At 41.5% G+C, this 17,108-nt stretch overlaps 2 protein-coding genes across 2 annotated transcripts in view; both read right to left on the bottom strand.

The window, feature by feature from the left end:
- Positions 1-4,069, bottom strand: part of LOC308693402 (uncharacterized protein) — a 34,030-nt gene extending 29,961 nt beyond the window's left edge. Inside the window, exon 1 of the mRNA XM_081370289.1 lies at positions 3,870-4,069. Within this exon, the coding sequence (XP_081226415.1) occupies positions 3,870-3,930 (61 nt within the window). The 5' untranslated portion in view covers positions 3,931-4,069. The remainder of the gene's footprint in view (positions 1-3,869) is intronic.
- Positions 1-17,108, bottom strand: part of LOC308700561 (CD276 antigen homolog) — a 1,553,888-nt gene that overhangs the window by 172,195 nt on the left and 1,364,585 nt on the right. The window lies entirely within an intron of this gene.

Raw genomic sequence — 17,108 nt, 5'->3', positions numbered from 1 at the left:
CTGTTGATCGCGTGAATAAAGATCTTATCATTGCAACTCAATTTTTGCGCTCTCACAAATGCTTACACCAAATCACAATGCAAACACGATGTGAATACACAGTAAGAGCTTCGTTGTGTAGTGTAACAGTGTCATTATTTCATCACGAGTTTGGCAAGTGTCCAGATAAGCTCTCTCGGCTCGCGCTGTGCTGTTTGATTGACAGCTTGGGCGATTTGATCGTTCTTTGATTGCTTTCTGTATATAATTTAATAACAGTTTAAAAAAGATTCTTTTCATAATACTACGAGAAATTATGTGAAGTTGATCGTTTGGTCACTGATGCATAAACAGTATTGAACGATTTTAAGAGAAAGATATCTGAACTTGAATAATTACACATCAGAAATCACTGATCGCAGATCAGGCATTAGAATACACATGGTTACTTACATGTTGCTGGCAGATCCGTCGGGAAATTGTGATTGACTGATTTAAAGGGTAACTAAACCCTAAACCAACTTTTTTTAGTTAATGATCTGTAAGAATGGGGCTTTATTAGTGCTGTTCATTGATTCGAGTAACTTTTTTGACATTTGGGTATAAAGTGTTTTAATTCTACAATATATGGTGTAAAAACGTCTGAGTGCTGCCCTCTTCAGGTTGAACGGTGGCTACTGCAGTTGAATTTTCCTATTGGATGTTTGCGGTACTACGTGGCGTAAGCGGTACTACGTGACGTAAGCAGGTTCCAGCTCACCACGCCCTCCCTTGGTACGAGCTACCACGCCCTTGGTATGAGCTAGCGTAGATTTATCTGTATTTAGTACAGTGGGCAGGAGGGTACATAGGTGTAGTGTTGCTGGTTGCAACAGCACTGCTGGACTGCATAGCTTTCCAGCAGACTTGGAAATTAGGCCCCAGTGGTTGCATGCACTTGGCCTGGAAGACCGAGTGTGAAACCTGCATTTTACGCGGAATTGCTTTTGAAACGCAATAGAGGTGGACATGGGCTTCTCCACACAGCTCGCGCTGAAAAGCGACGCAGTGCCAAACGCTGCTCTCCTGCTCGGACTCCACCACTGCAGCGGCGTCTTGATGTGAGTGATCATATATATTTTAATCACAATTTATGGTTAGGCTAAAGTTAATCCTCTGGGGTCGATAAACGCGTCGGCGCATTTTGCTGGATTTTTTCACATAGCGGCAAAATATGAAAATGCCTATAGAGAGTGCGCGCTATTGACATCAACTTGATAAAACTCATCAGATGCATGTGCTTTACGTCGTCTTGCGACCCTGTGAGTCACTCTCCATTTTAGAGAGTCTGACAGCAGGTCTCAGGTGCACGCCCCCTCCCCCCCCCCCCCGCTCACGATTCGTCCCTCTATCTCTGCTGTGGTCTGCCCACTTTTCCAGCATTTTTCAAATATTGCCAGTGGGTGGAGTCAGGCTCTGACCAGGGGTTTAGTTACCCTTTAATAAAGTTTAACCATGCTGGAATCCGAAGGAAGCTTATGCAGACTGTCTTCTTCCACAAACAGGCGCTGCACAATATTTAGTAAACAGCATGTTTATTGCTTGGAAGTAGCTCGATCCGGTTTAGCAATTATCATGTCGTCCTATGTTATTTAGCACGTTTGGGCGAATCGGTGGGCGGGGCTAAACAGGCCGTGTTGAAGTAGGAGTTGATCTTCTTTTGTGGAGGCGGTGTTTTATCCTCTTTGACGTCATAGTTCCCCACTTTGAAAAACGAGTCGTTTGCTGAGCCTGATGTCTATAAAAGCTTTTATTGGACTAACAAGGTAGTTTTCAGTTCTGAAACTTACAGGATATTATTATAGTATGATGATCTCTTATATGTCAAAAGCTCAAGGAAATTTTGATTTCTCAGTTCATCACCCCTTTAAATGTAATGCAGTAATGTTGTTTAGAAGTTATGGCAGTTTATTTATTTATTTATGTTTTCATTTATATTTATACTTAATGTTTTGGCTACTGTTTTTGATAACACATACAATAGGTTTATAGAAAATCAACAAAAAAATCAATTATATTTTCATAATTTTTCAGGATTTTTTTTAAACGCTTTTAAGTCTGAACCAGAATATCAAGATATTTTATTATTTCCCATATGATGGTGAAAAGTAAAAAAGCTTTACCATGTTATGTATAATAAATATTGGAGTATAACAAATAAAAATTCCTTCTAGATTATTTTATCCCTTGAGTTATAGCCCTCGCACACTAAAAGGTTGGAGACCCCTGGTATATAACTATATCTTTTACAATTACAAGTTTGTGTAATTTGGGGTTACTGTTAGCCTGCAGTGACATTTCATTATTTGTATTTTATGGCATTGTACATTTTTTGTTTTTATTTGAAGGCTGAGGCTTCATTATTAAACACAACCCCAATTATCATCATTGGTTTTGAGATGTTACTTGCTGTGAATACCTTGTCTGATAGGCTACAGTATTGTGGCATATAGTATCAGAACATCCTGACTAGTGTCTGTCCCACACGGCTAGAGGCGAATGGCCGGATGATGGGCCTATTTGGGATCCAAGGGCTGTTTTTTAGCCCCAGTCCGTCCCTGTTCAACAGTGTAATTAGATTAATGTAATAATGACTATCTTTAGAAATGATTGGTCTACTTATTACTAATTACTAAATGCCATGTCAACCTTAAACACTTGAACAATACAAGGAGAGACAAACATCACTTTTAATGCTTTCAAATAAACAATATACAATTGCATGAATTATTCTTGAATTGACCAAAGTGTGTAGAGGGAGAAGGTTACATTAAAAATATACCTTTTAAAAATTTATGTTAAATAGCCTATACAGAATTGTTCTATAGTCTAATACAATTACATCCGATTTAACTTTAAATTACAGAAGAATTAAGAGTAATCCCTTTAATTAAATTACAGTATTTAGATTTCTTGGTAATTAATTACACCCATCACTGTATAACAGTAATTAAAATGTAAAGAAATATAAAGACCTCTTTTTATCTGGCGCTGTTGCCATGGTGACTCATAATATCTGCGCTCCATTGATAATGGCTTTTTATAGTTGTGGTGCACGCGCTTAACTCAGAGTAAGTCAACTCAGAGTTGATTGAACTAACTCATTTCAGCTGTTCTGAAACCAAAAACTCAGAGTTTCCCATCTCAGGGTAAGTCAACTCAGAGTTCAAGTTTTAACTCAGAGTTGGTTGAACCTCCTTATTGAAACAGGCCCCAGGCCTATTCATTTGTAGTTGTTTGTGTGTGGGTTGTGAAATGCTTAAAAACAGCTAAAAGAAAGTCTCAAAATCCAAATAAATTAATCAAATGAGATCGATTCAGAAAAGACATCAATGTATGCACGCGTGTCACCTGATCCACACATGCACATCTTCTTTGTTGCATGCGCAAATTATGATACACTAATACAAAAGAAAACCCTTGTATTCACAAAAATGTCTCTATTTGTACAAATTGCTTCACATTCATTAAATTTAGAATTTTGCACACGCAAGTTGAAAGGCATGGATAAAACATTTCTGCAACATGTATCAAGTTCATTGATAAGTGTGCTTGCACGTGTTAATCATTTTGATACTATATTCATCCCATACAGAATAAACTATTCGTCTTTATCAGAGAGTTGTTCAAATCACTGACACACTCTTAATATGAAGATAATTCTTCATCATCAGATGTTTGAGTGACACTATGTCCAGTATCAGGAATAATACAGTATGATCTGTGTGTATCAATACACAACTCTGAGATCACAACGTGAATGTGTGCAAGAATAAACTGAGCATGTTCAAATTAACTCTTTCCAGACTAATTCCACTAAATGTCTTTAGAGAAAATACAGATTTCTTTACCTGTGAGAAGTGAAGAGAGAATGATCAGTCCCAGCAGACACAGATCACACTTATCAGCCATTATGTGTTTCTGTCAGTCTTTCTCTTCATTATATATAGTTACAGCTCTTTCTCTTTATTATATATAGTTACAGCTCTTCCTTTAAACATTATCATCTCCTCCTCTGGTTATTCACTTCCTCTGTTCTCATGAAATGAGTGTTTAAATTCTGCTAGAGTTGCTGTTTAGTGACACGATGCCACAGTGAAGTGTTGCTTTAAGTGTGTGTGAAACGTGTGAGAAGTGCATATACTGTGAACACACTGTCTCAACACACATCTGCTCTGAACAGTTTATCGGCTATTTTTGCACACGAGAGAATTACTGTTAGTCTCACTTCTTTATTTTAGCAGTTTCCAGCATGACGTTAAAATAAAATAAAATAATTGCATTATTAGTAATAAAATTAGTTTGCTACTGAAAAGGTTTCCAATATCCATGACTAACTTGTAGAAAATTAAGTTTTTAAGGTATTTTGAAATGATTAACATGAGCTCTAGTTTGGTAAAACAGAAAGTATTTGCACACACTTCATGAGCGTCTGTAAAGCAGATATTAAATGTCTTCAGGAAGAGTTTCTACACATGGATTATAATGTTCTGCTTTACTCTCTCCAGCCCTGAGAAAATAGATCAGATCCAGACTCCTTTATTAACACTACAAACACCAAACGCCAGTCATTTTCCCTTTGGCCGGTGGATTTGGCAGTGGCACGAGCCGCTCTGACGGGGATAATTCTCGGTCAGCTGGTTTTGTGTGCTGTGACACAGACGAGCTGTTTAAAGCGATTCAGAGATGCTTTAAAGGCTATTTTGAATTTAATTTGCAGTAAAATGTGATGTTGCAACCCTGGCTCATGTGAAAAACGTTCCTGTGGCAACATTTTTGCAAGACGATAAAATACGTTGCGTTGTGCACGTTTCACAACAGTATCAAAGTGAAATGTCCAGTAAGTGGCGCTAAAAGTGTGTTTAGTCTTTTTTCTGGAACAGATGAACGTGAATATGGAACGTTATGCAACGCTTTATTACGTCGAAGTTTGTCCGTATCCTCGCAGTTCAGAGTTGAAATGTCCAGTGAGTGGCGCTAAAAGATTAACCATCAAGCTTTAAAATAACGTACACCTACTCTATACCCTAAACCTACCCGATAGTGTTAACAAAAGCAAATGCTACATGAAAACGTAATCGTAGCCATGGTATTTAAGATTATTAATGAACTTTGAGCTCTTACATCATGACTCGTCTTTCACGGGATTCGAACCCAAAGTCTTCCAGCTGAGCTACTGAGCAAGCTTAATAAGTTATCAGAAATGTGTGTGAAAACGATTAAAAGTGCTTGCTGTTTTACTGCCTCTAGTCTTCATTTCTTTTAGAAACTGCAGTAATATGTACATTGGTATTGGTACTGTACGTATTTTGCGTTTTGCAAAGTTTTTCCAATGAGCCAGTGTTGGCTGTATTTTATGAATACCTTGGTGTGTCATTATGAGAGTCAGTATGTGTCATCGGCACCATGCTCTGAAGATACTCAAGATATTTCTTCCTTGTAAAAATATAATGAAAAAAATATATATTTTGTTTTTTTCCTTTTGTAATGAAACGGGTCTTGACAGATTTCTTGAGTCACACCGAGAACAATGACACCAATCATGCTGTAGTCGGACCGAACTTGCTGTCCACAGTAATGGTTGTCTTTTGTGTCGGTCACAGTCAGGTTTGTTTGGACTCGTTGTGTTTCTTCATCGTCTGCCTTAATCACTCTTTTGTTGTCATGGACACTAATGATTTTCAGTTTTACACTCATCAATCACCATCACCCACACACAACTGTGATCATCTCTGAACCCAGTTTAGGCGGGCCGGTGTGAATTCACACACATTCAGAAAACAGTTCCTCTTCTTTTTTGAGAGTTACTTGAGAGCAAGAAACCTCTATACGATATAGCTGACTACGCCACCCTGTTAAACAGGGAAATATAAATATTAATGAATTTAACCAACTACAAAGGACACACAGGAATATGGTTATCGAAAGGAGGGCCTGAGACGTGGATACCAAAAGTAACAAAAGTTTTATTTCAATCATGTAGCAGTAATCTTAAAACATTAAAAGACTGCAGGAGCAGGTTACACCTACAGACATTAAAGAAACCACACATGAAAAGGAGGCAGAGGCTTACTAATGGCAGGGAAACTAGTTTAATGAGCACAAGGTGTCGCCACAACACACACACACACACACACACACACACACACACACCAATAAGGTCAAATATGAACACACAGCACTCCGTGACAGAATCCCACCACCGCACACAAGGGCCTATGAGCGGCCGGCCCTGAAGCCTCGGCTCCTATAACGAGAAACAAAATTAACAAAATGGTCTCCAAATAAACAAAACAAATAACAACAACAACTGAAACTTCAATAAAAATTACAGAAGAAAAACATTTAATTAATAAACCAGAGAATCATGCATCAAATCACGCTGAGGTTAAGAATTGGGCACCAAAACTGGGTGGATATTCACTCCACTTTCATACTTCACCCGCAACCCAGCGATCACATAAACAATATCTGCTGGAAAGCAGGAGTCACAATACACAAACCGAGCACACACGCGCTGACGAGCGAGTTGTCCAGGAGAAACCAGGATCGACAAAGCAGCAGCATCAAATAGTGTTGCCCCGCAGGCCTCACTGAACACACGGTACCCGAGAACAGATTATTCCTGTTAGAATTTAAACAGAAAATTACTCCCAACATAACTATGAATGAACGTTGTGCAGTAGTGGTAGTTACACGTACTTTCATTTCATAGCGGGTCGCAAGTCACGCACACAGAAGACTATCGCCATGCCAACAGAAGCACGGGAATGCAGGAGGGGCAGATGAATAGCCGCCGCCAACAACCCCAACAACGAACCATCGCCCATAATGCTATAAACCAAATGACTGTTACATAAAGTCACAAATCTATGTGCTAACTAGTTAGCCAAATACATACCTCAAGCAGAAGGGATTAAACAAACCGGGAATGGGCGGCAATGACGCCCAGGCGGTGACCACACACACACAAACGGTGCATTCAAATCCCTTTTTATACGCTCCCTCATGGAATATAATTGGACACTACACTACCCACGAGCATTAAATTTATTAAAAACAAAACTCGGATCGGAGTCTAACCCCAAAAGAACTGAGAAAGGAAATCAATACCCACCAGTTGGAGGATTCCCTGGATGAAGAACCTAAGAAAATAGATTATATTATTGAAAAATACAGACATTGACATAGGTGTAATAATCTTTAAACAGAGCTAACCGTTAGGCCGTTGCCTAGAGTGTTGTGAGAAATGCCGAGTAAGCCGTGAAAGACTGCCACATTAGGCCGTGGTGAGGAGAAGACAGCTTGAGTTAGTGAGTTATTAGTGAGTTAGCCTCAATAGGCCGAATGAAAAAAGCTGGGTTGGCTGGGAAATAAATAAATAAGGGAAACTGCCACCACAAACAGAAGTTTGTATAGATAGTATGCTTACCTCAGGATATTTAATATGCAAGGTTTATGATATGCTTGACGCTTGTTAGTATCAAAGTTATCTTTAGTGTTAGTAAAAGAGGATGCGAGTAATGTGTATAGGAAAGGGATAGTTCACTCAAAAGTGAGTTCAATAGTTCACACCTTCTGAAGTGAAGCGATGCGGTCGTGTAAGAAAAATATCAATATTTAAAACTTTATTGACTAAAATAACTAGCTTCTGGTAGACGGCTGTACGCATCGATTTACGCCAAAAGAGTAACACTTGAACTTGACGCACAACGTAATAACGCCAATTGACCCCTCTCACGGTTCAAACAAACAGGGCTGGGCGACCGAGTTCGTCATTACGTTGTGTGTGAATAGTCCCTGAACATCGAGGGCCTGGTTACCGGACACATACAGGACTTTGCAGGGTGGCTGGAGTTTGCCATGAACGGCTGCTGAAAAGCTTTCTGGGATTGCAGTGACAGCTGCGCCAGTGTCCAGCTTGAACTCAGTATTTTGACCATTCAATCTGACTAGTTCAATCCACTCACTTGTCTCTATTGAACTCACCTCTCCCAGGAAAGTCTTTCATGCTCTACTCTTCTCGATCCTGAGTGATGCCATGAACCGTTCCAGCTGACCAACACTGCTTCGCAAAATGTCCCTTTTTGTGGCATTTAGGGTATTCCCCTTCACGTGCAGGACACTCTCTCCAATTGTGTCTCTTTATATTTCTGCATTTCCCACACCCAGCCGATCTACTGTCTTCATCCACTTTACTAGGCCTCTTTTGTTTTGGCCAATTCACTTTCTGTTTTGACTGTTTTGGTTTTGAACTTACAGCATTAAAGCACGTCCCCTGCTATTTGCACCTCACATGAACTTCCACCCAGGATAGGCTGCTGTCTCTTCACGGCCTCACTTTAATCACGGCTAATCTACCAACGACAATTCTGTCCCTCATCAGTTCGTCTCTTAAAGCTCCAGACTCACAATGTTCTGCCAGAGCATGTACAGCAGTGATGAAAGCTTCGATACGCTCTCCTGCCTCTTGATTACGTCTGTTAAAACTTGCACGTTCAAAAATCACATTACGTTTGCTTACACAATGCCGTGTGATCGCCGTTTCCACTGTCTCATATGACTTTTTCTCCTTCTCAGACAGGGGAAGAACATTCAGGACATCTTCAGCTTCGTCACCGATGGTATACATAAACGTATTAACCTGATATTCTCGTGACTGCTTGTCTAGGCCTGACGCGATTCTATAACACTCAAAGCGTCACATCCATTTGGGCCATTCACTAATATGGCTGAAATCAAACTTGCCTGGGGGCATCAGCGACGGCATCAGATGCCGCATACTTGCTGCTTCATCATCCATGGTCACCTCCTTTTATTTTCCCTGCTGTATCTCACCAGCTCATCTGTCCTGTTTTCTCCATCTCACTCACTTGTGGCTTCTCCGATCTCCAATTTAATCTTCGTTTCTGTCCGCGTACACACTCTCTCCTGAGTATTTATGGTGGCGTCGCAACTAACAGTTAACTGTTTTTTTCCTAAACTTCTGACACCATGTTATGTGAGCGGAAAGCATGAGACGGACACAGGGAGTAACACATCATAACAAGCTTTACTTCATGTCTGTTCACCATTTAAATGTGTCCGGGTAACACCAGAGCTTAAACAATTATTTCCTTTTCCGAACACTCCTGAGGTATTGGAGTCTCGACCGTAACACAGAGATGATCATCTTCCCGCAGTGAGAACATCACTGAACCACGAACTCTACCTCAGTGTGCTTAATGCCCAAACACACCAGGCAACGATCGTGACCATCAGCCGGCGCCAGCAAACACACGGGTGGAACGACATCTTGAAAAAGACGCAGTGTCACATGTGTATAACGCTCGTTCAGGGAACTGTATCTCTCTTTATAGTGCTGAAGCGCACAGGGGGAATGGCAGCAGCACTCACTCTTTCAAGCTGAATAAACAGCAGAATCTCTCAGGCCAGATCCCAATTCATCGGTGCGTTCTGATGTGACGTCGAACTTTACAGTCTGAAAGAGACTCATTCTTTAGCGGATGCTCTCATGTGAAGTGTCACTGTATACAGCAAACTGAAGATGTTCTGTACACTTCACCTCTATTGAAGACAATAGTGGCATTATTCAGCTCAATTCAATTAAATTATTCTGTGTTCTCATATAAAAGGGTCAAGCACAGTGTGATTGATAGTATTTTCAGAATATTAATTAACTGAGCAAGCCGAATGTGACATTATTTTGAATGTTACATGAATGTGACATATTTTGTTTACATTTTTGGACATTGTTCAAAAAATGTTGCAAGTGATTTACTACAGTAAATACATACATATATGTTTGCGAATATACCGTATAACTGTTGATCTAAGTGAACCTGAAGGTAGTTATGGTGAGATGAAGCTTCAGCCTGATGTGTGTGAAAGTGGTTGATTTCTCGAGGCTTCGAATGCACACAGCGACACCTGCTGGTCAATGCTAATATTGTGCAGAACAAAAATCCCCAGGAGTCTTGACAGCACCAAGATGTGTTACATGGGTCATGATATATTAACATATACATGCATAAACACATGTATAAATAAATAAATGAGTTCTTAAACTGCTCGATCTGATCACTGTCACTGCAAACTAAACAATCTAAACTTTTCACATCAGACCAAATTATTCAACAACCCAGAGATAAACATTAATTTGTTACATTTTGACGGGTTATAATTTGGGTCTATTTACTACGAGTCAAAATGATTTAAGCAATTCATTTTTAGTTATAAAACCAAGGGTCGTTGATAAAGGTTCTGTTGTTAAATAACATATTATCAGAACGCATTTAAACCAATTATGAGCCTTTATATTGACCTATACCATTAAAATGTTTAAACTGAATAAATGTATACACAATATCTTACTAATAATATGCATGAAACGGCTTGAACGCGTTATGCTACAGTCAACACACGGGGGTTTCAATAGTAGTTTGGCTTAGGTCACTCAAGACCCGTATTGTTTTTTCACGTTTTTCATGGTAAGAGCTCAATTTTCTTTATAGTTTTAAGCTGTGATTGGGTGTAATTATTTTATTTGAAAAGTGGTATGATTTAAACGATGATATCTGTTGCTGAAATAAGTTTTTAATTATTATTATCAATATTAATGAATATTGTCTAGAATAAGCTTAATTAATGTTTACGATATGTTGTGTAAATAATGTTGAATGCATTTGTTTCTACGTTATATTGCTGTTTTAATGGAAAACTGTACATTTCTTGTCTATTCCACCCACTGTCACTTATACCAACGACGGAAATAAGCGCAGTTACAATAGATTAATATGTGGGAGAGCGTTGCTATAGAGAGTGACGATATTGTATTGCAATAGATAGCACTATTATATTATATAGCAAGTCAATACCAAATCAAAACTAGTTAGCACATTAGTTGTAATTGAAAGGGTTTATTGGCAACATGGTTATAGTTATACTTAAAATAGTTCAAAATAGATGTATAAGATGATAATAACTTATACCATTAATTGTACCCAGCATTTTTGTAAAATGTTACCAGAGAGAGAGAGAGAGAGAGAGAGAGAGAGAGAGAGAGAGCAGAGATTAAAAGAGACAGAGCAACAGTTACAATCTTCTTTTATCCTTTCCCTGACCATGTGACTAAAACCCAAATGTGAGACGTTCAAACTGACCAATCAGATAATTACAACTCCCCCCACACTACTAAATGTGTGACAGTTCATCGACCCCTGAAGTACACACATCTTGGCCTACAGTGATCTCTATCAGCCCCTCTGTGCCTTTAGGAACTACAAATGGTCATTGTGGTAGAAAGAGGGGGTGGAAAACAGTAAAGCAAACGTCTTTGTTCATTTCCAAATATCTTGGATTATTTTCAGTCCTACAATGTCTTTAGAGAAAATACAGATTTCTTTACCTGTGAGAAGTGAAGAGAGAATGATCAGTCCCAGCAGACACAGATCACACTTATCAGCCATTTTCGGTTTCTGTCAGTCTTTCTCTTCATTATATATAGTTACAGCTCCTCCTTTAAACATCATCAGCTCCTCCTCTGGTTATTCACTTCCTCTCATCTGATCAAATGAGTGAACACACTGTCTCACACACATCTGCTCTGAACAGTTTATTGGCTACTTTTGCACATGAGAGAATTACTGTTAGTCTCACTTCTTTATTTTAGCAGTTTCCCACATGCCATTAAAATCTAGAAAAACAATTATTACATTATTAGTGAAAAAATTGTTTTGTTACTGAAAAGGTTTCCACTATCCATGACTAACTTGTAGAAAATTAATTCTAAAACAGTTTTTAAGGTATTTTGAAATGATTAACGTCAGCTCCAGTTTGGTGAAACAGAAAGTATTTGCACACACTTCATGAGCGTCTGTAAAGCGGATATTAAATGTCTTCAGGAAGAGTTTCTACACATGGATTATAATGTTCTGCTTTACTCTCTCCAGCCCAGAGAAAATAGATCCGTTTATTGATTCTGTATTTATTGTTGCCCCTAAGTAGTGATGGTGAAATGAAGCTTTGTGACGCACTGGGGCTTTCCCCCTCGACTGTATTGTAAAATGGTTAATTACTCGAAGCTTTTCAACACGTTGCACACTAACGACATCTTGTGGTCAAAAGGTGGAAAAGCTGCCTTTCTGTCCCAGAAGACCAATAATTTTTTTTATTGTTTCATTTAATAAATCTCTTTGTGCTCTGTAAACCACAAAGCAATACAATTAATCCTCATAATTCATGTGTTAGTGTTGATGTAGTTCTTACACAATGTATGAACAAACAACTGTATGAATGAATTTATGAAAAAAATAATAATAAATGGGACTAATTAACTTGTACAGAAACAGTTCTTATGAATCTGCTTTGATCAACAAATGTAGCCTTATTCACATAAACTTTAGCCTCAGTCCTAATCCTACGAGTTCATAGGCAAGGCTCATGTAGGCATATATAATCAAAATAAAATTATTGTGGAATGGTGAAGTGCTTGTGAACTGGGGAGCTGACTGTCAAGGTGTGGGTTTGTGTCTTGTTCTTGTCTGTCATGTGTTCCCCTGTCTTTTCATGTTTAGCTGCCCGTTATGTTGATTAGTCTTCCCAGGTGTCTCTGATTAGCCACGCCCCCTTGTTATCTTGTTTAGCTTGTTTGCCTTTGTATTTAAGCCCTGTGTCTAGTTCAGTCTTTGTGAGTTCTTGATGTTGTAATGTTGCATGTTGTCTGTCCCGTCCCGTCCCGGAGTCTTAGTCTTTGTCTTAATTCAAGTTTATTTAATAAAACACTGCTGCATTTGGATCCTGCTTCCTGCTTCCTGCTTCCTGCCTCTGCATCATAACAGAAGAACTCACCACAAAATGGATCCAGCAGTTGTTAGCAACCAGGCCCTGAGGAAATTCCTTTCTTTGATGTTCCAAGATGGCCAGCCTATTGAGAGGTATGCAAGGGACTTGTAAAGGACTCTATTTTGTGAAGTTAGGTGGAAGGCTAGTCCACTACGGAACTCCGGCAAGAAGTATGACAGGAGACAGAAGATTGTTAACTCTTTATCTTTTCAGGATGTGTCAATATACATGTCCAACATTATGCAGCCATTAGCTATAACTGAGGTGGTAGAATGTGGTTTAGTCTGAAATGAACAAATAAATATATATATATAAGAATATGTATGAATACAGTAAACATAAAGATTCACCTCAGTATACATCATCTATACATGTTTATATTGTCCACAGCGCGGCAAATAGCGCTAAACATGTACACGTGAATTACACTGACATCACTCGCCTCCGAACACATTAATCACGATATGAACATAACAACAGCAATCGGATGTACAGCTGCTACATGAAAGTCTTAATACATCTCGTTATAACAGCTAAATATAAGGATAAATGAACTTACATTCATGCACGCACATTTACCACTCGTAGAAGATGGCGGCAGAAACGAAACTAAGAGAAAACTGAAACCGCTCTGGCGGAATGCACGTCAGCGCGCTGTTCGTGCGTAACAGCGTAATACAAATTAAAGGGCTACCAATACCAAATGTATAAGGAATTTAGTACAGGACTTTTTGTCTTGCTGTCACCTGGGAGCGTTAGATGACACCCAGCTCATGGACCTGTTTTGGAGCGGGCTGGATGATGACGTTGCTCAATTGATGCCGGAGGACTATACCGGCTGGACCCTAGAAGGGTATGTCGACCTGGCCCTCTCCTTGAGCGGTTCGGCATTTACTGTGGGCTTGGCTGATGAAACACCCTGCAAGCTCACAGTACCCCCAGATCCCTCACCGCTGGTCGCGTCCAGTCCAGAGTCTTCACAGCTCCATGTCCCGTCTGCCCAGCCAGAGTCAGGTCACGTCTCGCCCGCCCGGCCTGGGAATCGTCACGTCTTGCCAACCATCAAGCCAGCCACTGGATCGGTCTATGGATGTACGGGACCGGTTTTCCAGCGTGGCCGATCCCCCGCTTATGTCTGCACGTGCTGCCAAGAGGGCCATCGTTCCAAGGTTTCGTCCTGTCGAGCCTACGCATCACGTCACGTCTGCCGATCCAGAGACTGTTCACGTCACGTCTGCCGATCCAGAGACTGTTCACGTCACGTCTGCCGATCCAGAGACTGTTCACGTCACGTCTGCCACGTCACGTCTGCCGATCCAGAGACTGTTCACGTCATGTCTGCCGATCCAGAGACTGTTCACATCACGTCTGCCGATCCAGAGACTGTTCACGTCACGTCTGCCGATCCAGAGCCTGTTCACGTCACGTCTGCCGAGCCAGAGACTGTTCACGTCACGTCTGCCGATCCAGAGACTGTTCACGTCACGTCTGCCACGTCACGTCTGCCGATCCAGAGACTGTTCACGTCACGTCTGCCACGTCACGTCTGCCGATCCAGAGACTGTTCACGTCACGTCTGCCGATCCAGAGACTGTTCACGTCACGTCTGCCACGTCACGTCTGCCGATCCAGAGACTGTTCACGTCACGTCTGCCGATCCAGAGCCTGTTCACGTCACGTCTGCCGATCCAGAGCCTGTTCACGTCACGTCTGCCGATCCAGAGCCTGTTCACGTCACGTCTGCCGATCCAGAGCCTGTTCACGTCACGTCTGCCGATCCAGAGACTGTTCACGTCACGTCTGCCGATCCAGAGCCTGTTCACGTCACGTCTGCCGATCCAGAGCCTGTTCACGTCACGTCTGCCGAGCCAGAGACTGTTCACGTCACGTCTGCCGATCCAGAGACTGTTCACGTCACGTCTGCCGATCCAGAGACTGTTCACGTCACGTCTGCCGATCCAGAGCCTGTTCACGTCACGTCTGCCGATCCAGAGCCTGTTCACGTCACGTCTGCCGATCCAGAGACTGTTCACGTCACGTCTGCCGATCCAGAGACTGTTCACGTCACGTCTGCCACGTCACGTCTGCCGATCCAGAGCCTGTTCACGTCACGTCTGCCGATCCAGAGACTGTTCACGTCACGTCTGCCGATCCAGAGACTGTTCACGTCACGTCTGCCGATCCAGAGACTGTTCACGTCACGTCTGCCACGTCACGTCTGCCGATCCAGAGACTGTTCACGTCACGTCTGCCGATCCAGAGACTGTTCACGTCACGTCTGCCACGTCACGTCTGCCGATCCAGAGCCTGTTCACGTCACGTCTGCCGATCCAGAGACTGTTCACGTCACGTCTGCCGATCCAGAGACTGTTCACGTCACGTCTGCCGATCCAGAGACTGTTCACGTCACGTCTGCCACGTCACGTCTGCCGATCCAGAGACTGTTCACGTCACGTCTGCCACGTCACGTCTGCCGATCCAGAGACTGTTCACGTCACGTCTGCTGAGCCAGAGACTGTTCACGTCACGTCTGCCGAGCCAGAGCTTCACGTCAGTCCTGCCGAACCAGAGCTTCACGCCAATCCAGCCGAGGCTGCACTTCACGCCAGTCCAGCCGAGCCTGAGACTGAGAGCGTCATGGCCGCCGAGCCAGAGTCTGTGAGTGTCATGCCCCCCGAGCCAGAGCCAAAACTCTCTTCGCCGCTGGTCCCGTCCAACCCAGAGCCAAACTGATGCTGCAGCCAACATGATAGCATGTGTAAGATCATTGAATGTTAGGCATGCGATATGCACTAAACCTTATTGCGAGGAAATCTTTTGAGGTCATCAGTAGCTTCAACGACATTTGGTCCAAATGTAGGAAACTTGTGACCTATTTCCGAACCAGCACTAGAGCAAAAGAGAGACTGGTCCAAGTACAGGAGCAGATGGGGAGACCAGTCCTGAAAATGATAACTGAAGTGGACACTCACTGGAACAGCACTTGTAACATGCTGGAGCGTCTCTGTCAGCTGAGAGAGCCAGTGGGGGCAGCCCTGACCTCTCTAAAGACTGACGTCACCCCTCCTACAGCCCTGGAGTACGAGGCAGTCCAGGACGCTTTAGATGTTCTTGCCCCTTTCAGCCAGGATACAGTAGAGCTTTCGGGAGAGAAAACGGTGTCTGCCTCCAAAGTGAAGATGCTTAATCACGCTGTAACGAGCAAGCTAGAAGGCCTCAATTCAAAGTTAACAAGGCATCTGGGTGACAGCCTTGTACGGAGGGTCAGGGAACATGCAGCACATTTAGAGTCAATAAGTGTGATGACCATACCCTCGTTATTGGATCCCAGATTAAAAAAAACTGGGATTCGTAAGTCAAGGGAAACTGCAAGAAGCGGTATCAAGATTAAAATCTGAATGCGCTTCTGTAATCAGAAGTTCTGGTCTCCATTCTGCTTCCACCAACACACCCCCAGCTCAGCTGCCAGCCTCTTCAGAAGCAGCTCAATCTTCAATCAACAGCAAGTAGTGTATGGCTTTGTTGTGTGAATGTTCATATTAGTTAGGGATTCTGTGGTATCGATAGATTGATATACTCGCGCTACTCATTTGGCATCGATTTCCTTTAAAAAAAATATCGATATAAACTAAAAAATTATAATTGGGGGTGTATGTATCACTTTCAGCTGTTTTAGATTACTTCCTTAAATTACTATGTGCCGGGACACCCCTGGCTGTACCTGGCGGCAAATTGAGCTGGCCCATGTCACACGACAGGAGACGAGCGAATGAGCGACATTGTGAGACACAGCCGACAATGACACACACACACAGCCAAACAAGGCCACCAGCCCAGTAAAGTGTGACGACATATCTCGAGTGCACTAAAGGCGTGAGGAAGTTCATTTTTCCAAGTTCATTTTCTCAGGGAACAACTGTCTTTGTTATGCATTATAGGATAAGTAAGTCCTAGTTTATTATGATCTTTATGACGTCTTGTTTTTGCTTCAGTGAAGTGTTACATGTTTACTTCTACAAAGAGGCTCGAAACATAACATTGATGTATTCATTTTTTGTTTGTTTGTTAGTTTTTTTTTTCCTTTTACCTTTTTCTACCAAGATTGGTCTTTTTTTTTTTTTTTTTGAGAAATAAGACAAGTGAAAATGTGTATGTTTTTGTTCATATTTAATTTATTTAATTCATATTTATGTTATTTATTTTAATTTTAATTTTATTATGTATTGACCATAATACATTTTGTATAA

This window comes from Scardinius erythrophthalmus (genome assembly GCF_964197995.2).
Source record: "Scardinius erythrophthalmus genome assembly, chromosome: 1".
Lineage (NCBI taxonomy): Eukaryota > Metazoa > Chordata > Actinopteri > Cypriniformes > Leuciscidae > Scardinius > Scardinius erythrophthalmus.
The sequence above is the reverse complement of the archived record's forward strand: the minus strand, read 5'-3'. Positions and strand labels throughout refer to the sequence as shown.